The sequence below is a fragment of the Saccostrea cucullata genome, unplaced genomic scaffold (assembly GCF_032062105.1).
Source record: "Saccostrea cucullata isolate Sc308-1 unplaced genomic scaffold, CSIRO_AGI_Scuc_v1 ctg1505, whole genome shotgun sequence".
Lineage (NCBI taxonomy): Eukaryota > Metazoa > Mollusca > Bivalvia > Ostreida > Ostreidae > Saccostrea > Saccostrea cuccullata.
Window position 1 is genome coordinate 52,803 of NW_026921444.1, and position 22,846 is coordinate 75,648.

Below are 22,846 nucleotides of genomic sequence, written 5' to 3' on the forward strand. Positions count from 1 at the left end.
AAGTGTGAGAAGAATGACAAAGCTATTCTATGACTAGAAGCAAATCTTGCTTGGAAGACAATTTCAATTTATATAGTGAGATAAAAAATTGCCATTAAAGCCTCTTCTCCCATTTGGGTCTAGCTTGAAACTAAATGACTTGTTAAAATAAATGAGAAGGTTTAACCAGGATTATTTGGTAGCCCCAGGGAAAAAGCTAACTCTGACAGCCATCTAAAATGCTTTCAGATGCAGGATAAAAACACAAAAAATGTAAATATAAACTGCAGTTAGAATTTCCAATTGTCATAACATGACAGACAATGAAATCAATATTGCGGTGAAAGAACATGACCCTAACTTATTCCAGACACACCTATCTAGTTATACGAGTCAATGGTATATGTAATGTGTGAAGTCAGGAGATACAGTATCTGTATTGTTTTTGCCAATAAAATTCATTTAAAACGTACGCCCGTCAAAAAATTCAGATATGTTGATTCTAAGATTTCCATGATTTTTTCCATTTTTTAAAAAAATATTTCTTTATCCATCCCCTGTGCTGTAGGTGTGTGACCTTTTGTGTAAAATGCAGCCAAATTAATTTTGAAAAGAAAGGCTGGCCATCAAATGACATAAAACACAAAAAATGTAAATATAGCCTTCCTACATTGAACTCATTAATTAATGTTTAAATGCTGCATTACTCCCTAAATATTAATGGTCTGCACTTTTTATCCTAAAACACTTTTAAAACATATAAAATACTTCATGATTTCTTTTTAGATTTAATGCCAGACAGGTTTTATATTTAACATGGACAGACATAAAATTAGGTTTTAATTAATTAATATTATATAATATCAGATTATTGGTTTAATGAAATCAATATTGCTGTCCATTTGCCCAATACCCAAGGGATAGAACATGTTACCTCCTCACACTAAACTCATTAATTTCTCTCTAATTTGACATGCAACTTTCTGCTATCAAAAGACACACCTATCTAGTTATATTTGTTTAAGTCTGTAAAGTATAATGGATTTAATACTTTTTAATAAGGATACAACTCTAATATTTTTAGGGTTATGAAATTTAAAATTAAAAAAACTTAGTTTTTTAAAAAATTTCGCTAAAATTAAAGGTCACAGTGACCTTGAAATAGGTCGCGACACACCTTCTACCTAAGATGTATACTTTTGCCAAGTTTGATAGCTCTAGGTCTAATAGTTTTCTAGTTATGAGCCAGACAGGATTTTTCCATATTTGGCCATAGCATCTTTATCTGTATTGTTTTTGCCAATAAAATGTGGGGAAAAAACAAAGGAAAAACGTTTTATCATATTTAAATATTTCTTCATGTTGATATGCTATCAATTATACTCATTTAACACTATAAATTTTAACTTTTGAAATCGTTTTTAAACTTTTCAGTTTGAAACCTATATCCCCAAAACTAATACATGTAATTGACATTTTAATTGGCATTTCAGTAGGCCACAATTATAGGGGAAGTTAAAGATTCACTCTTGGTTGTTTAAAATTTTTATTTGATATAAAAAGTATGAAAAATTCTATATATAATGACATGAAATCACAGCAGCATCAAAAGTAAGTATCAACATACAATTGTAGTACAAGACAAATTAAATGAACCTCAGTTTTATAAATCATGAAGTCTTCTTAAATTAATATTAATTAATTGACAACATTGAGAAATCTTAGATACAGTAATTGACTTGCTCATTTTAACATTTGATCACAGTAATATATTGCACACACATTAGATTATAAATAGTGACGTTTTTGAAGTATAATTATGCTGAAGCTCTGTATTCTGATACCCACTTCTTTATAAGGGCCTTTTCTTTGTTTCGTGCAGCTACGACTGAGGATGGGTCGTCTTTGTTCTTGCCCCTGTAGCACAGTAAAAAAAAAAATCAATATGTCAAGCTTTGTTATCATTAGCAGATGAAAAGGGCAGTTATTGGAAACAATAGCAGAAATCGTTTTGCAAATTCTGCAGTGTTTTTTTTCTACAATGTTAAAACACGAAAAATTGTATAATTTACACTGAAATATCTTTTAAGTTTCACAAGCAATTCTGCATGGAAATAATACAATGTACAGTTGAACTTCAGTATCTCCAACACACATGTCTTGAATACCATGAATATGTTGAAGTGATTTGGAAGTCCCAACCACTTACTGTAAACCAACTATTATTCGCGTCATCTTTTATTCGCGATTCTTCAGTTTGAAATTAATCCGCGACGATTGATTATCACGAATAAGGAAACATTTTCTACAAAAACAAAGCAAACTAAATATGGTTCGCGGCGATTAATATTCCGACTCGAAGTAGGTTGCGGAACTCGCGAATATATCTCGCACGCGAATAAAAGTTAATGTACGGTATTCCTTAGGTATCTTGGATCCTCAGTTATTTCAAAGTTTTTTTGAAGTCCCTTTGAGTTTAAGATAACGGGGTTTGAATCTATTTCACTTTTACCACATAAAATGTTTTGTGAAACAACTGTATGACAGCTCATGGCAGCAAAGGTGAGCATCTTTAAAAGTAGCTAAGGTCAAAATCAAAGGTCAAGATCATGAGGTAAAAAAAAAAAAAAAGTTTTCAAAGGTAAATTATCTCTCCTTGGAAGAGGGCATGGCATTTCATTTGAGCAAATATGAATCCCTTCCCCCTACGTTACTTTGTGGCAAGTTTGGTTGAAATTGGCCTTAGTTCTTGAGAAGAAGTTGAAAATGTGAAAACTTTACTGAAAGATGAACAACTGTTACTGTTTATTTATTTTTTTTTTAGTATTTCTTTTATTACCAATACAATTGGATTGATTTGCAATGCAATTCTCATAAACTGCTCAAATTATAGTGTCCATGCACAGAAAAGCAATATGATTACATGATAGTTGCAGAACTAAGTATTATTATTCCAGCTTAATCTTCACTCATTTCAAGAACACACTCTTTATTCTTTGGCAACATTGTCAAGTTTCATCAGGAAATGAAGATGAAATGCTTCCTGCTAAAGTCTGTAATTACGCTATAAAGTTGTGTGTGATTTTTCAAATTGCTTTCAGCTTAAAGTGTCAGTCTGACAGATTTAAATTAAATATTCCACTAGAGTTGTTTTCATTCCCCAGGTTTCATCTGTAGCAGAGGGAACTTAACAATTTCTTGGTCTTGTAGCCTTGTCAGATGACACTTTTTAAGTTTACCAAAATATTCCTCATATTGAATACCGGTACCTAAATATGATGTACATATTAAATTTAATCCAACTCTTTAAAGGACAAGAGAAGCTTAGACCCCTTTTTGGCCCCTGGTTTTGGGTGTCTGGTGGAAAGAACAATGTAAAAGTGAATGATCAAAAACCTGACTGTTCAAAATCAGCACTGATTCAAAGTCCTGTAAGATACCAAGTCACAGGGAAGTCAAAATTATGCCAAGTTCCAAATTTTATCATTTCTATTATTTAATTAATTTATTAATTTTTACCACATTTCAATGCAGCTTTTTTCTTTAAAGTGCATGTTTAAACAATGAATATCTAAGCATACAGAGACCAGGATTATGATATGGAAAACTGAATGTTTACCTCAAATCTAAGTGATGAGCACCTCCCTCAATCAGTATCACCTCTACCGAGGGATTGGGTGGCTTTATGACCTACAAACAGAAAAGTAATGTACCAAATGATGATGGTGATAATAAAATGACAATATTTGTATGCCACATTAAACTTAAATCATAATTATACAAGGACTTTGGTCATAATTACCCCTCCTCGATGCCAAGGGTCAAGGTCACCATTGGAGAAAACTATATTACTGGCTGATTTGATATCTACAATAAGTAAGACATTAAATCAGTAATCATCAAAAGGATTTCAAATTAAAGATCATTTGTCGGCATCTTGTCAATAGCTGTTTGTATGATTGTATGCTCCTTAGTTAGTATTATATGGTCCTTTAAATTTTCACACAGACAGCGCATAATCTAACATTTGTATAGCATATGAGGCATGCACAAAGCATAACATATTTTATCACTGTAAGAAATTTGTTATGCGCTCATGTGTGTTTTATGACTTAATGAAATGCAAAAGGAGAACACTTTTAATTCTTTATTTTAAATCACTTTTAAAAATCATTTTCTCAAAAAGTTTATCTTTGTGAATTTGCATTTGCGTATTGCATAGACACATGAAATGAAAGTAAATCCTGAGAGGAGATATAATTTATATCAACAAGAGCATATGACCATGGAATATGTATATCACATAATTTGTACAAGCAGCCACATTTTGGTATGAGAATCAAAACATTATTGAATTGACATATCTAAAGCAATATACGTAATGTTATTAGCTCATGTGCACCAAATCAAACAGTCTATAAGCTAGTGGAAAAAATATCCCAAGTTCAATGACTCTATCATAAAACATTAATTGTTTGAGAACAACATCATTCAGCAGAATGAAAAATCTATAAATTCTGAATAGGAATTGCTCTTATGTAATAGATTTCCAGAGGAGCCATTCAACTGCTACCTTTTCATAAACAAAAGGCCCATGAACCTCAATGCTCACCTGAGTTACTATTGTACCTAATGTATATCTTTGCTGCACACTGCTATGAGATGTGACTTACTATTGGCTGGTATGTAATCTATATTCCACTGATACAGGAAGTGACTTACTATTGGCCCAGAACTGTGCCTGACTCCACAAATCTCGGGGTGCCACGCCCCACTTTTTCTGACAGTACTGGTTTCTGATGTCATCAGTAAATGGAAGCACAGGAAACATGTCGGTCATATTGTTACTTCCTGCCGGCAGGTGAACCTCCGTACATGCCTGCAATAAGTAAAATTAATCAGAATAGTTATGTAACTACTTCATTATTTAATACTACTCACTGGTACAAATTGTGTCTGGTGTCAATCTTAAAATTTAGATTTTACATAATATTATACATACCATAAATAATTTAAAGAGGACCCAAGACTATACTTTTAAATTATTTAGTAGATTCAAAATCTTTAATGTGTCAAAATCTGTATTAAAACTACAGTTGAACTTTTCTATCTCGAACCCCGATACATGTGTGAGGAATACCATGGCCATGTTGAAGTGAGTTTAAAGTCCCAACAACCTTTTTTTTAAACTGCATTTACTCTTAATATCTTGAACTCTCAATTATCTCAAGTTTTTTGTCCCACTGAATTAGAGATAACAAGGTTTGATTGTATCTTATTAAAAGATGTATTTAATTATCAGCTCTGATAACTCCATAGCTTCACTAATTTGTACTTATATATAAAGGTACCTGGTACTGTGAACAAGCTGACAAAAGTATCACCCAAAATACAAGTTTTTATAGTGCTATGCACCCTACTCTTTATGTGACCTTCAACTTACCAAAATGACAAGGTTAAAAAGGTCATTTTTGTTAAGTATAAACTGATGCCAAACTATAACAGAGAAACAATAGGTCTATTTCTCTCAAGGATAACAAGTATGGCCTGGTTAATGCATAAATGTAAGACCTGGTTAATAATTGTGAGAATTATGAGGTTTCAATTGCTGGTTCTGCACACTACTTTAAGTGAACTTGCCTGAAAATCCCAAGCCATGCTGTCAAATCCCAGTCCACATCCTGTAGGATCAGCACACTCAATAAAATCATTCCAGATGTCAAAACAAGGTTGCTTTGTCCCATTATAAAATATTGCTGAAACAGTCAAAGTTCATAAAATATTAACACTGTATATATAGTTTTTTGTCCTGATGCAATATGTCCAAATACTTGAAAAACACATAAAAAATAAAACCATAGGTTGGCCAATTTCTTTGGCACCATATCTCCTCATACAATAACATTTTTTGGTATATTGTTACTCTAATTTTTTGTTGAAACAGTACAAGGGCCCAAGTAAGTCAACTACTCAAGTTTGATAGTTCTAGTAAGTGTCTTAGCTAGTACCTTAGTGTTGAGATGCAACTATGAAATTCCAAAAGTAGGCCACTGTGACCTACTTTTAAGTTGACACAGTCAGTTGACTTAAGATGCATCAACTGTAAAAATTTGGTGACTTCAAGCTTCTTATTATCCTAAATATTAAGGTATCATCCGGGGTGATGCCTTGAACAATTTTTAATCAATGACGTCGATAATTATCAGGTTGGGGGGAAACGTAAATTCCACTATAATAGTGGTATCTCACTATTATAGTTAAATTACGCTATATTTCCTGCCGTAGATACCCTCAATTTCATCCGATACCATGCGAGGTTTTTGAACCGCAAGTCATGGTGGGTATTAAAATGATCAAAATCTGTCATGCTTGCATGTTTTGAATTTTAATAAATTTTCTACCGTTGCGTTTAATAATGCGAGCACTCTTTTTTTTAACGGAAATTGTATTTTTAACATAGCAACCGATGATTACAGGGTATTTAAGCCTGTTTGAATCTCATTTATTCCTCATTAAAGTGCACAAATTGATGCGTGTTACAATTGTCAACTCGGACTGGAAAGGGTTTATGGAATTAAACAAGAAAAAGATTATTTCTGTCTGCATGGTTACGGGTATGGAACCCGTTATGGTAAACGTAAAGAACCATTATTATCGGTAGCCGCTGCTGTGGCAGATCTTCTTGTGGTTATGTTAGATAGTGCACGTGGGAAATGAGAAGTTATTTTTGTACTAGATCAGTAAGATAATTCTTCATTGATAACATGTAGAAAATCATAAATAAAATTTGCTTTAAACTAAATATTAATTGTTGTTTTATCAGAGAAGCCAAACACTAAAATTTTACTTTATAAGATTTAATAAAGGCAAACAACTTCAACAACATACACAAATATACATATTATGAATTTACTTGCTCGTTGGCAGAATGGGCCATGGCTGCATTAATTAATAAGCTGTTATTAGCTGAACCCTGGGATCAGATGTTCAACTAATCAACAGACAGCTGATGACAAAAATGTTAACTGATTCATAAGCTGAAAGTTTCTAACTGATAAGTGATAATGTTCACTCATTAAATGATACCACAGTTCCTATGGCGATACTGGTGCGAAAATCCTAATAATTTTTCAATTTCATTGTCATTTCTCATCAGGATATTTGATAATTTTGACTATATAAAAAGAGTTTACAAAAGGTACTATATAGATATAAAAGGAAATTATGATTTTCCGGATAGTAATGACGTGGTTCATAGTGCATGATTAAAAGAAATGAAAAACTCTTCAACTAGTAAAAATTAGTTAAAAAAAAACAAAAAAACCTAACGCTTTTTCTCTCAGATTTTAAAGTTAAATCGCTCTTGCCTAAGTGCATAAACACAGAGCATTAATAAATAAGACACGTTTGTGCGGAATTGAAATGACTGTCAATTAATAATTATTTGAACATGTGTTAAAATAAAGTTACAGGCACTCTTGTAAAATATTCCCGACACCAAAGTAAATTGAGTCTTTTTTACTGAAATAAACAATTAACCAGCCGAAATTAAAAATTCGATATGTTTTCTACGATCGTTTTTATAAGTAATTTTTGGATTATTTATTATAAATTGCTTTTATTAAGAGGATATAATCGAGTTTATCAATATACTCTTTTTTATGTTTTCCATATTTGGTCTTTACGTTTACCATAACAAGCCTCCATACCCGTAACCATGCAGACAGAAATAATCTTTTTCTTGTTTAATTCCATAAACCCTTTCCAGTCCGAGTTGACAATTGTAACAAGCATCAATTTGTGCACTTTAATGAGGAATAAATGAGATTCAAACAGGCTTATACCATGTAATTATCGGTTGCTATGTTAAAAATGCAACTTCCATTAAAAAAAGAGTGCTCGCATTTTTAAACGCAACGGTAGAAAATTTATTAAAATTCAAAACATGCAAGCATGACAGTTTTTGATCATTAATTAATACCCACCATGACTTGCGGTTCAAAAACCTCGCATGGTATCGGATGAAATTGTTTCACTATAATAGTGAGATACCACTATTATAGCGGAATTTACGTTTCCCCCCAACCTGATTATAATATCCTTAATGTATCCATTCTTGGTAACCTAGTGATAGGGCAGGTGCTTTGTGATCAGGAGGCTCAGATCCGATTCTTCAAGATTACCTATACATGGCTTCAAACTTAATACATGTTTGATGACTGTTCCTAGCAACCATTGCTTGTTTTAATTTCCCTACCCAGGTTAGTATCTTGCCTTGTTTAAGTGTCACATCCCTATTCATAGTATAAATGGAAGCATTTGGTCAAGGATACTGTGACAAAATTGACCAAAATTGGGCAAAGGGTTCTTGAGTTCATACGTATATGGCTAATATTAAAAAAAAATTATCATGTACACGGTACAAATGACCATAACATTAGCTCTTTCAGTCTTTGGCTCAGAAGAGCAAAAAAATCAAGTATGAAGAAACATTGTCAATTCATTATTTGTTAACAATTAAATCACACTTCAAATATACCTGAAGCCTGGGCTAGTCCATGTAGAACATCAGTAGTGTTCAGAATCAAGCCACAAGCTACCTGAAAAGAAAATATGCAAGAAAATGAAACCTCTGCATAGACTGTGTAAGGATTGGAGTCCTTAGCAAAGGATTCTCAAAATAAGTAGCAATTTCGTCTCATGTTATCTGTGCAAGAGTTAACATCTTTTGTATGGTACATACTACTCTGTTTTATCAAAATTATTTCATAGTCCTTGAAAAATACCTAGTTAGAACTGTGTCAAAGAAAAGGCATGCCACAATATGTTTCTGTTAGTATAAATCTTGAATAACACAGACCTTAATTTGACTAAGTAACCAATAATTCTTGCACTCTTTGAATTAACTGCTCGAGTTAAAAATACGGACAAGTTTCAGGTTAAATGGTGCATCTTTATGATATATAAAGTTTAATTGATATGATGGAAGATGAAAACCAACCTAAAATTCACGATGATCAAGTGCTTTAGTCATGATTACATTTTTTTATGCCTTCATTACCTTTCTTTACGAAGGGTTTCAATAACAACACATTATGAGCTTTTATCATGCCTATAATTAACTTTAACAACTGAATAGATTTTGATACACAGGCTAATAAAACAGACATTAAACTTCCGAAATCAAAGGCAAATTAAATCTATGCTTTAACAATGCTCATCTTTTAGTGAGGAAGAGATTATTCTAGGAGGATAAGTCACAGAGTTCATTTGATATGTTGATACTCCATAATTACCCATAAATCCTCATCATAAGGCCTATAGCAAATCAGTTTTCTATTATCAACTGATAATAACTCATCATATTGTTTTTCATTAAGCTTCGTATGACATTGTGCTACATTAAATTTGGCAGAAAAAGTAAGTCATATATTTTTTTTAGCCAATCAAGTTTCACCATATATATTACGACATATTATATTTTGCCAAGCTAATTTTTGCTTACGTCTGCTGATACTGAAGAGTTACCATTGCCAACAATGCTATGGTGGGAGCAGCTCAAAGGCAAAGATACAAAATTACATGATCATCATTTTTTTTCCTTTTGGTAGTGGATTTGCTTTGTTTAATATTGATATATTTCTGGTAAATATCAAACAATATTCACCACCAAGAGAGACCATTACTGAATGGTACTAAATGGTTTGCAACATTTAGCATTTTTTGCATGAAACTTACAAGAAATCTATAGTATGGTACTAGAGTCCAGGTACATTAAATAAATTGTATTGGTGGCAATGTGTCTCAGGGTCTAAATCTATATCCAAGTATTGTTGAATTTCTATATCTTAAACATTGATATCCTGAATTAGAATAACTATGAAGTGAGCTGAATTTTTTTTAACCTCAATATCTCAAACCCTTTGATTTCTGAAATATTTTCAATCCCATTGAATTTGAGTACTGAGATTAGACTGTAATTATATAAATTGCTTCAATAGCACTGCAGAATCATCAATATTTGTGGGGGGCCAATGTTTGTGTACTGTATTTTGCGGGTCGCCCTTATCCATGAATCTACATTCCCATAAACAATTATTTTGTCAACATATTTATTTATTGTATCTTCTGTATATGATATGAGTTACCTACAATATAACATTCCCGACAAATCAACAAAATTTTGCCTACCCATGAACACCGACCCCCATGAATTAAAATGATTCCACAGTAAGCCATTTGAAAACTAGAACTGTCCAATAGGGACAAATACCCCCCGCTGGGTTTTTCAGAGAAGGTGCCAATTCAAAAATACTTTATGGATCTAGAGGTGTTCGCAATTTACTTACAAAAATTTGCAGTGAAATATAATTGCTCATTATGTTTCTTAATGAATGAAACAAAGGTGCAAACAAATGAAACATCAATACTAATACATTGTAATTCCATTGTAACATTATTTTTTTTACAATATTTATTATATTTATTTATATCTTATATCTTATATCTTATATTTATATCTTATATCTTTATATAACTTCCCACACCAAACTCATTAATTTATCTTTAACTGGATGCATGTCCAGTCATTATTCCCAAGAGATAAATAAAATTACATTATCTTCTGTGCAATGTAAAAAACTGTTTTTTAACACTTGATGATGTTTCTTTTTTTAAAGTTTATTTAATTTTTTTAAAGTTTATTTAATTTTTTTATTTCTGCATTAAAAAAATATATTGCAATTATGTGTTATGTCACTCTGCAAACTGATTGTTGAAAAAAAATCATATTATACAAAATCAAATTAATCTTGATAACTTTATATCAAATTAAATTGAAAATAAAGAGCTGGTCATCCAGTAATGAAGTGCTTTGACAGACAATAAATTACAATTAAGAGAATAAGAGAAGAGAAATCTTTAATTCTTGTGACTGATTCCCAGGAGATTACACATGGTTGATAATAAGATGCCTTAATGTTCAACTTCCCACACCAAACTCATTAATTTATCTTTAACTGGATGCATGTCCAGTCATTATTCCCAAGAGATAAATAAAATTACATTATCTTCTGTGCAATGTAAAAAACTGTTTTTTAACACTTGATGATGTTTCTTTTTTTAAAGTTTATATGAGTAGTTTTAAGCTGTAGTATTTTTGTACAGATATTCTAGATTCTATGTCTCAATTTTAAACCTTATACATGAGCCCAAAATGAACAAGTCAATTAAAATAAAAAATAAAACCTGTAAAATGCAAAAAAAATGAACAAAAAGAGTTGAAAATTCCAATTGCACACCTTCATATGGTGAATAATAAGTGTACAAATTTTCAGATTAATCCTTGCAATAGTTTCTGAGAAACGGTCTGGACAAAACCACAAAATAAAAATGAAAAAACACCTGTAAAATTCAAAATAATAATCGAATCAAGATGAAAATATCAGGTGCACAACTTCATATGGTGAATAATATTTGTACAAATTAACAGACAAATCCTTCCAATAGTTTCTGAGTAATGGTCCGGACAAAATCTCGTCTACAGACAGACAGACAGACAGACAGACGGACAGACGGACAGACGGACATGATGATTCCAATATACCCCCCCTAAACTTCGTTTGCGGGGGGTATAAAAAAAGAAGAAAAAAAAACCCAGGATAAATTTCTTTACATCAAAAATTGATGAAATCTTCTATTTACCTTAGAACTATGTATATATACCTGAATTTATTGATTAAATGAGTTAAAATTTCTGGTATATCTCCTAAATGCTGGTCGATGACTGCTTAATTGTGTGACAGGCACCTTGTCAGAGGGTCCAAACATATAAAACCCCTATCATATCAACAGTATATATTCTCAGAGAATGGGAGGAAATGCATTAGAAGATAAACAGTTCATTTCCTGACAATCGCTCCGCTAAAACCTTCCGATGTACGTTATAAGTATAAATCAATCACAGACAGTGGAGATGGTGACTTTCCACTTCTAATTTGACTCCTGGCGTAATCCGCTGGTTCAAGGGACTAATTAGAATGAATTCAATGTTAAGATGGAAAATTGGAATGTCTTCAAACCAAATGACTTTTGTTAGAAACTGATTAGAAATTTGATTTCCTACAGAATAATGTTTTCTAGTTTTTCTCTATATACCACTGAACAAATTGAATGAAATCTATTTCTTCTGGAAGCAGGCATTGCTTTCATTATCAGAAAACACAAAATTTTCACTTTTTGTCAACTAAATTTATACTTTCTCAAAATGCTTTACTAATATATTGGCAAATGAGCAAAAATCTGTAATTTCTCTTTGAGGCTAGAGATTTGGATGTATACTCATGCATTTCAAAATTGAAAGAATGTGGTTTTTGTCTTAAATACAAAAAGCTGCATGGTTTTTCTGTAATAATGCCGCTATGTCCTGAACATTTGAGCTTCATTATAGAAAAAATCTTACTCATTCATGTCAGAGCTGATAAAGGTCCACAAAGAATAACAATGGATGATGATCTGTTTGAAAATCAAAGTAAAATCCTATTGTCCTTTGGAACTACCTGATAACACGCAATTTCAGATCTCTCTACATGCAAATGTCATTCACCTTAAGCTAAGCTTCATTTAAACGAAGCATGCACTTTTATTCAAATGGAAATATTCGCATTTTCTAGGACTGTGAAAAAATACGATAGATAGTGTGCAGCCTAAGGAGATACATTTATCAACATGCAATCATTATTTAAAGATTTTTATGAAAAATTTATCAAAGATAATGGGGTATATTGTTTTGGCTCTGTCCATCCATCAGAAAAATTTATCAAAGATAATGGGGTATATTGTTTTGGCTCTGTCCATCCATCTGTCTGTCTGTTTGCAAAAACTTTAACCTTGCCCATAACTTTTGAGTGGGTGAGGCTATGGCTTTCACATTTCACAGGTGTATTCCTTGTGACAAAACCTTTCTTTGGATACCAATAAACTTGACCTCTTGACCTTGGAGTTTGACCCACTTTATTTTGCAAAAAATTACCAAACTTTAATTATGGCCATAATTTTTGAACAGTTGATGCTAGCTGGGTTTCATATTTCAAATGTATATTCATTTTGACAGAAACTTTCAATGGGTATTAATGTTTTTGAGCTTTGGCTGACTTAAGAGTTTGACCCACTTTTTAAAAATTTTGTAACCTTGGCCAAATCTGTTGAACACTTAATACTAGGCTTTATGTTTTACAGGTGTATTCCTGTGACAAGACCTTCTGTTGGAAACCAACGATTTTAACCTTTTGATCTTGACCTTGGGAGTCTGACCTACTTTTGAAAAAAAACTTTAACCTTGGTCATAACTTTTGAACATTTGGTGCTAAGGCTTTTATATTTCACTTGTATATTTTTCTTATAACAAGGTCTTCCCTTAGGTATCATTTATGTTTACTTTTTGACCTTGATCTTAAGAGTTTGACCCAATTTTAAAAAAAAACTTTAATCATGGTCATAAATATAAAAAGGCTAGTACTAGGGCTTTCATATTTCAAAAATATATTCACCTATACAAGTCCTTTGTATGGATATAGCAACATTTTTGATCTCTTGATCATGACCTTTGAGTTAGATTTTAACCCTCACCAAAAGCTGCCACACAGGGGCATCAGTGTTTCACAAACACATCTTTTTTTTTCTAATAGGTAAACATGGTAAAGAAACTGAGACGTTTGATTTAATTATTTTAACACATGTCAGGGATGGGGCAAATAATGTTAAAAAATAATTAAATTACAATTACTTTTCCTACTTTTTGCCACTTAGATTACGATAACTTTTCCATGAAGTGGAAAAAAAATCAATTAGAATATACATCCATTTACTTTGAAAATGTAATTAATTATCATCAATGACAGTTAATTTTATCAATTACACCATCCCTGATACACATATCCTCAAGACTGCAAAACAGTTTAACAAGTCATTTGTTCTCCTTCACTTAAGTATGCCACATACCAAAATAGGCACCACAGATAACACTTATTTAGCAGTTTATTAATAGGTTACAGGGCTGAAAATGTAAACAACTTAAAAGTTGAATGCAAGAAAATGCAGGTCAATGTTTGACAACAGACAGAACAAATATAAATAGGCCACCTAACGATACAACAGAGGAACTTGCAGACATACAAACAAAGGTGTCAAACATAGGTAATGAAAGAAAAAGTGAGCTAGCTCACATAGCCACACAATTACCCAAAAAACTTGACGGTCCAAAAAACACATTATGAAAGGCACAATGCACTTTAAATACATAGTATAGATCAAAAAGGGCAATAATTGCAAAAAAATGTCACATCAAAATCCACATCTGAAGACATTTAAATGTGGAGAGGGCTTATATAGGCTATAATGGAATCAAAATTTATGGCATTATACAAATCCAAACATTAATTTGAAGTGGTTGGGGGGGGGGGGAGAGTTTTCATCCCTTGATGCAAAATTTGTGCAAGTTTGGTTAATATAGGTGTATGTTGCAACAGTTTAAGAGTCCATAAGTGGTGCAGACAAACTGTTCATCCATGCAAATTTGCCAACAAAGGCTTAGTTGTTGAAAGTGTGGAAATGAAACCCACACCAACAACTAACTAAATGTAGGTCAGAATTTCCTGGTAATATGCACATCTACACAATGTGTCCTAAATACCTGCAAAGTTTGACGAAATTCTGTGCAGCGGTTTATGAGGAGTTGCGCTGACAAACTGTTCATCTCCATATTCAAGGTATGGCCAAATGCCTAAGTTAAAAAGTTCAGAAATTCCGGAAAAATAAAGGAATCTGGAATTTCCTGATGTAATATGCACATCATACACATTGTGTCCTAAATACCTGCAAAGTTTGACGAAATTCTGTGCAGCGGTTTATGAGGAGTTGTGCTGACAAACTGTTCATCTCTATATTCAAGGTATGGCCAAATGCCTAAGTTAAAAAGCCAGGAAATTGAAAAATAAAGGAATCGGAATTTCCTGGTAATATGCACATCTACACATTGTGTCCTAAATACCTGCAAAGTTTGACGAAATTCTGTGCAGCGGTTTATGAGGAGTTGCGCTGACAAACTGTTCATCTCTATATTCAAGGTATGGACAAATGCCTAAGTTAAAAAGTTCGGAAATTCCCGGAAAAATAAAGGAATCGGAATTTCCTGGTAATATGCACATCTACATATTGTGTCCTAAATATCTACAAAGTTTCGTGTTTAAATTTGTGAAAGCTACTTGAAATAATTGAAATATTTCTATATAAAATTTAATTATAAAACTTTGTAAAAAAAATATATCGTTTTCATATTTTTATAAATTAAAGAAAAGAACACAGGTATGGCTACAAATGCATAAGTTAATTAAACTTGTGTAAATATCAAAATAAAAAAAAAAATTCCATTCATAGGCCTATCCGTCGTGTGAACATACTTGTACCCTAGGAATATGCACATCAACACATTGTGTCGAAAATATTCACCATTACCGGGTGCAAAGTGTTTAAAATTTTTTATTGTTTGCAGATTTCGGTTTATGAGAAGTTGCTTTGGCTTTGTATATATACTTTTTATTTCGCATATATATTCAAGGTATGGCCAAATGCCTAAAAGTTAAAATTCAGAAATTCATGTTTCTGACATTTAAAATACAACGGAACAAGGTGTAGATTGTATTCATATATACACATCTAGACATTGATGAAATAATTTTTTATCCATGCAATATATTTCGTAAATATCATATTTCAATTTGTTATAATTTTAATCGGCAAATAGCGCTGTGCACAAACTGTTAAATTCTATAGATATCTTGGAAGACATATCGCCTAATATAAAAACAGCCGCTGAGATTGAAAGAAAATATTTTTTGAAGTCAAGTTTTAATTATCTACTCTAAATTATTTTTGAAATAAAATTTAACCAAAGTTTTTTTAAATGTGTATACAAGGTGGGTACATGAAAGTGTTTGACAAATGACCAGGCAATCGTTTTCAAAACACACAAACTCAGACTATCAGGTAGCACGGGTAGCTGGCCTGTCAATCGAATCAGAAGCTTTTGTTTGTTTTTAACGATTGGCAGCCGGTAAATTTCAAATCTTGAATCAGGTAGATTTTAGGGGCGTTAACGTAACATTGGGTGTTTAACCTTGTTTACTCATCTGTAACAATGTAGGTCAGATTCAGCATCCAAAAAGTGTGCAAAATTTATGCAATTTATCACCCACGCAGGGCTTATAGTTACTTGAAAATGAGACCTACACCAAAAACTGCACCAAAACTGTTCACCTGCTCCAAAAACATTAACCTGGTCCTTCCTTTGCTGAAATTACAGCATCTGAAACCTTGATGGTACAATGAAACACACTAGAAGCATCCTGCCTGCATGTCTAATCAACATAGGGCACAGAAGTACTTAAAAAGAAAAAAGCTCCAAAAAACTGAACCTTAACCTGGGACGCTGAAGCCGACACTGAGGGTATCACATAAGCCCCAACTTCGTTGAGGTGAGCTAAATACACTCCCAGGTTTTGGAAAAGAATTATGTACTATAATATAGTCTACCTTTACTGGATATCCTGGAAGATTACCCATGAAGGATGTTGGATACGGATAATCCATCATGGCTAGGTAGGTAAAGGCATTTCTAATCCATCCCAGGAAGTGACGGTAGTCAGTCTTAGAAGTCATTGGCTTACAAAGGCCAAATGTACTTGACAGCTGTTTAAGACCTACAACATTGATTTTTTTTAAAATTTAATTTCTTCATGCAATACAAGTTCTAATGACTAGTAATGACCTTAAATCTCATTAAAGGGCTCTCTAGCTCTGAGGACAAGCCTGTCAATGAAATCACAAGCCATATACAGTAAAACACTGTTTACTATCTGGAAGATATAGCGAATTCACGGATATAGCAAGTTCTGGTAGCAAAATTCTTAACAAATCTTTGTAAAATTTTACGGTTATCCTAATATGCGAAGTTTGATATCAACATATTTTGAGTCCCGTTGAGATTAAATATAATGAAATTTACATCATAAAAAACTTTAAACATTTTAAAAAAATTGAAAAATTGAATCAGATTTCATTTACTTGAAGCATGCATAGAATACAATTCATAATAAAACCTTAGATGTATCAAGATATGCATATTTGGTCATATTTCATCGTAAAACCTGAAGGAAAACATGCATATTGCGAATTCCCTATAACTGGTTAACCTGATTCATTCGGATATCCAGAAAATGTAGGTCAGATTCAGCACCTGAAGCAATTAGCCAGGTTATTTGCATCCATAGATGTATCATCCATGCATAAAAATTTGCAAATCCACATTTTGCTCACTTGTTAATTTTTTAATGAGAAGTGCACATTTATCACAAAAGTGTTTTAATTTTTGATTTTCTTGAAACTTCCTAAAACTGTTATTTACAATTACCCACGTTTTTATATGTTTCTAAAATGTAATAAGTAGAATTACTGACATATGTGTCAACACTCCTAGCAATTTCATACATTCAGCAGAACTAATCCAATCTACCACAAATTACATGTGACAAAATATCTATATACAGTACCAAATTAGATTTGTACCAAGTGTTGTCAGCTTCTGTTTTGTTCCATTATTAACAGCTATTTTAAATCATGTTCATGTTCTTTAATTATTCCCTATAACAGCTGCTTAGTTATAAGGCACCCATTTCTGTCATCAATAAATAACTAAAAGTAATATTAACGTACACGGAGAATCTTTTGTTGCACTACATACACAAATATAGACTTAATGGTCACATAAAAACATAAGTAGGATTAAAATAGGAGAAAAAGCTCCAAAAAACTGAACCTTAACCTAAGGCAAAGACACAATTAACCGACAAGGGTATCAAATGAAAATATTTAAGCAATTTTTCTGATACTTTGAATGACCTACATAAAAAATTAACTAGATTTTGGAAAAGAATTATTTACTAAATATAGTTCTATCCTTTACTGTGCAAGTTTATTATACAATGTTATATAAGGATGTTTTTTGGATACGCACCCATAACTTCCATCATGGCTAGGTAGGTAAAGGCATTTCTAATCCATCCCAGCAAGTCCATTAGTTTGCATCCTAAGATTTATTGGCTTACAAAGGCCATGTATGACAGCTGTTTAAGACCTACAAATTGATTTTTTAAAATTTAATTTCTGCATGCAAAAAACTAAATTTATAATGACCATCCACAATCTGTTAACAGACAGCATCTAAAGCAAGCCTTTATGCATCCTTATAAGTCTTATCCATGACAAGTTTGTCATTTGCATATAATCTAAATGAATCATGCATTACTTTAAAGACTGAACCGGAAAAAGTCAGACATCCATAAAAATTTAAAATCCTGCAAGTTTAGTCAACATAGGGCTTTAGTTACTTGGAAATGAAACCTGCACCAATTTTTTCATCACCGGAAAATGTAGGCACATTTATCGAAGCAAAAGTGTTTTGCAATTTTTCAACATAGGGCTTTAGTTACTTGGAAATGAAACCTTCCGAAAACTTTAATGTTCACTCAACCGGTTTTTAGGTCAGATTCAGCATGTAATGCCTAAAATTATGCATCCATATATGTAACATCCATGCAAGTTTGGTCAACATTCTTATAGAACTAATCCAATCTATGAAAAACTTTAACCTGTTCACTGACAAAATAGGTCTAGCATACAAGCCCAATTAGCATCCTTAGATGTGTCATCCATGCAAGTTTGTCAACATAGGGCTTATAGTTACTTGGAAATTACACCAAAAACTGCAACAAAAATTTTAAACCTGTCCAAAAACATTAACCTGGTCATTCCCTGAAATTGCAGCATCTGAAACTTTGAATGGTGCAATGAAACACACTAGAACCATCCTCCATGCATGTCTAATCCATATAGGACATAGAAGTAGTTAAAAAGAAAACTGCTCCAAAAAACTTTTGTTGCACGCCGATACACAAATATAGACTTAATGGTCACCCCAACTTCGTTGAGGTTAGCTAATGAGAGGTACAGTTAAACACGCTTCTAATGAAGTGCAAGTGGTGGACAATTTCACATCATTATGAAAGTAATTCATTATATCCATAAAGTTAACATTATATTTCAAGGACATTGAGGAAATGAAAATCACTTCGTTATAAGTGTCAATTCATTATAAGCATGTTCGTTACTACCATGTTTTGCTGTACTGGGTGATAATTCAAACACTAAGTCTATTTCCCAAAATATATATTTCTATTTTGATTGCTAATAAATCATTTATTTTAAAATTTTAAGCAGAAATAAATAAATTTATTTAATTCAACACAAACAAGTATTTCCTAAAAGTATACTTTAAAGATGACTCAATGTTAAATTTATCATAAAATGAAGGGGGTGTGTCTAATATTTCCATACATTAGACTCCCTGACATTTTAGTACTGTGCACTATAGATGGGTGGCCTACATGTCTGCCTGCAGTGATTCATTTATAATTCAGGGACAAAGATGTGGACTACAGGCCAGGAACCTGCATATAATGTTACATAATTATCTATCTAACAAAAACATTGTGACTGCTTTATAGGGAATAATCAATAGAACAATGAACTGAAGTATGGCAATTATCTACGATTCAAAGGATTTGATGTCATTGCCCTCATCAAATGGCATTCAAAAACATGCAAGCAACAAGAGAGATATAAAGTCAAACTCTTACCTTCCGGTTTACGGGAAGTAATATCCATCTGTACAAATGCTGTTCTTACTCTGTCGACACATTTCGGAGATACTGCATTAAAATCCTACAAAAATAATCAACCAAATTTAGCATGCATAAGAAATCATTACCTAGATCAAATTTAAACAAAATTTGAAAAAAAAAAAAAAAAAAACTTAGGTAATTTTATTTTTTTTATTAAAAGTAGTACTATGAATAACTTTTTGTTCACAAGAGATTTTTGTGGAATTTCAAAGACTGTTAGACTGCTTTCGAAAATTTTGTTCTCACATATGTTATTATAAGTATAGATTATATCTACTAATAATCATAATCTTAGAAAATTTCCTGCTTTAAATTCAAATATTCTTTGTGAAATGGAAAGTATTAAATCTACAGTAATTAAATACACACAAAAAATGTATACATTTATATTTCTTGAACTTAACAGTGTTAAATTTATCTATTGTTGTATATGCCTGGGTAGGGGTTCACGGTGGAAGTCTATCTATTGAAATTGAAACACGTGCACCATCTGTCTAAACAGGAACATTTAAAAAATGAAATTGTATACCGGTATACATTTTTTGTGCGTGATACGTATCGTGATACCACCTAAATACCAGTCTGTAGGTACATATTATAAAGTCCTGAAATTATTCATTTATTTGTTCAATCTTTAAAATAACAATTACAAAAAGAATAAAAAATTTGTAAAAACAGGAACATAATTGAGTTTATATAAATAAAAATTTTAAAAAAATGAATAAATAACTTTTAAAATAAAAAAAACATTATCTAAACTCTGATCTCTACATCAAAAATCTGCTGGCCCTTTTAATTTACAGGAACTCCTTGGTATTGGAGAAACATTAGTCTATAGGTGGGGACAATGATGTGATAATAAATGCATATTACAGCACAACAGATTTTGTTATTAACAAGCTTATTCAGAGAATTTGTTGTTCTCCATAAATAAAACAAAAGGCCTATGGGTCACATTGCTCATCTGAGCATATTGGCTAGAAAAAAAAAGCAGAAATGGTTTTGGTATTGCAAAGGTGCAATAGATACATGTATGTATACAAAAAATCACAATGAACTTCCTCCTGTGGGAAAGAGAGGCCATATTCATTCAGCATCCGAAGCAGGTCTTAAAGTGTCCATCCCTAGATACATCATCCATGCTAATATTCATAAAATATAACTCATCTGGGAAATGTATATCAGATTCAACATCTGAAGCAAGTCTGAAAGTTTCCATACATAGTTGCAGCATCCATATAAGTATGGCCCAGGTAGGTCTTCTAGTTTTTTTGGGGAATGGACCTGCTCCAAAAACATATAACCTGGCTACACATCTTGAAAATGAAGGTCAGATACAGAATCTGAGGCAAGTCTGGTAGTGTCCATCCTTTGATGCGCATCAACCATGCAAGTTTAGTCCAGGTAGGGCTTAAAATTACTTAACGAATGAAGCATATTTTAGCCTATTTTATACCATATAATATAACTTGGGGCAGTTTACGCTTTAGAAACCATGCAGCGGTTTATAAAAAGTGTAAACTGCCCCAAGTTATGTTATATCTTATATTCCTTATAATTAAATTTCATTGTGGACAATAAGACAATATTTCCTCAAAAAAATGGCTTCAAATTAAGTATATTTTAAAAGTAACATCACGCGAAGTAATACATTTTTGATGTAACTCATTGTGACATAGGTAACTTTTATTATACGATATACCCCGTTAAAAATTTTTTTTATTCCATCAAATGATGTGTTACAGCTAAAATTAAATTATTTTAGAATGGACCTGCTCCAAAAACTTTAATCTGCTCACTCATCTGAAGAATGTAGGTTAGATCCAGAATCTACAGCAAGTCTGGTAGTTTCTTTCCCTAGATGCATCATCCATGCATGTTTGGTAAAGGTAACGCTTAGCCTTATAATGACCTGGAAATGGAAATGCTCTTAAAACTATAACCGCATGGCTGCTGGAAGCCAAAGCTAATATAGAAGGTATAACATATAAGCTCATCTTGACTTTGTAAAGGTGAGCTAAAAAATATTACCTTAGTTACATCTTCCCAGAAAAAGTCTCTCTTTGAGTCAGCAGACAGGAGGTAAATGGGGGCACTTGCTGCAATGCTCCCTGCCACTAGATTTGGGTACTTAAATCTGATATAAGCACTTAACATCCCCCCATAGCTAAAAATAAAATAAAAATATTAAACATATGGAGATAGCGAACAGTATTCAAGATCAAAAGTCCATAAAACAATACAAAATTGGACCAGAGCAAACAAGACCTCCAAAACATGAGGTGCCAGGAATCAGGTGCCATGGAGGAGTGAGCATCCCAAATATCATTCATTGATTTTAATTATAGTTTGGTTATCCAATTGTTTTTATTTAAAGAAAGTTATTAATGCTAGGAAAATCAATATTCTGATGAATTATAACATTATTTGTGTTAAATAAATTGAATTGCTTTCCATTTTGCTTTAATGTTAACAGGAGATGAGTACGTAACTTATAATTACTGTTAACATATCTTCAATTTTTGGGATATTCAAATAGCTTTTCAAATTGGAAAAGCAACATCTCTGCATAATGAAAGAAATTTTCAAACCTTCCACCGAAGCTGATGACGGGACAGGAAGTAGCATTCAATTCCTGTTTAAGAGTAGTCAACAAAACTGCATAATCCCCAAGGGCCTGTTCAATGCTCAGCAACCCAATATATGGATGAGAAAAACTCTGGTTCCCAAAGGGTAATGATTTCCCATAGAAACGCTGAAAAATGAAAGTCCAGGAACATTATATCAACATTTGTCTCATTCTCTCTCCATAATGTGTCTACCAGACTTGACAATGTGTTAAGCCTGCAATTTTTGTGAACTGTCTAGATGTGACATGATATAACTTCCATCTAATTTGTTTTGAAATAACACATAAAAAATAGTGTTATCTGTTAAAATCAATGTGTTTCAGCATTTTTAATTTTCTGGAAGTCCAAAACATCCGATGTTGCATATTAAGTATTGATATTGTTCTTTTTTTTACATTTAAAATTCTATCCTGATGTCAAGAGTTCTACAGTTATACCTTGGAT

General features: G+C 32.2%; 1 protein-coding gene across 1 annotated transcript in view; it reads right to left on the reverse strand.

Moving 5' to 3' along the window:
* Positions 1-1,512: 1,512 nt before the first annotated feature.
* LOC134259983 (dipeptidyl peptidase 2-like) overlaps positions 1,513-22,846 on the reverse strand; it is a 47,439-nt gene continuing 26,105 nt past the window's right edge. Inside the window, exons 3-12 of the mRNA XM_062742574.1 lie at positions 22,364-22,527; positions 21,804-21,939; positions 19,728-19,812; positions 16,567-16,733; positions 8,519-8,579; positions 5,620-5,735; positions 4,702-4,858; positions 3,782-3,846; positions 3,599-3,669; positions 1,513-1,896 (exon numbers count right to left, since the gene is read on the reverse strand). Of these exons, the coding sequence (XP_062598558.1) occupies positions 1,797-1,896; positions 3,599-3,669; positions 3,782-3,846; positions 4,702-4,858; positions 5,620-5,735; positions 8,519-8,579; positions 16,567-16,733; positions 19,728-19,812; positions 21,804-21,939; positions 22,364-22,527 (1,122 nt within the window). The 3' untranslated portion in view covers positions 1,513-1,796. The remainder of the gene's footprint in view (positions 1,897-3,598; positions 3,670-3,781; positions 3,847-4,701; positions 4,859-5,619; positions 5,736-8,518; positions 8,580-16,566; positions 16,734-19,727; positions 19,813-21,803; positions 21,940-22,363; positions 22,528-22,846) is intronic.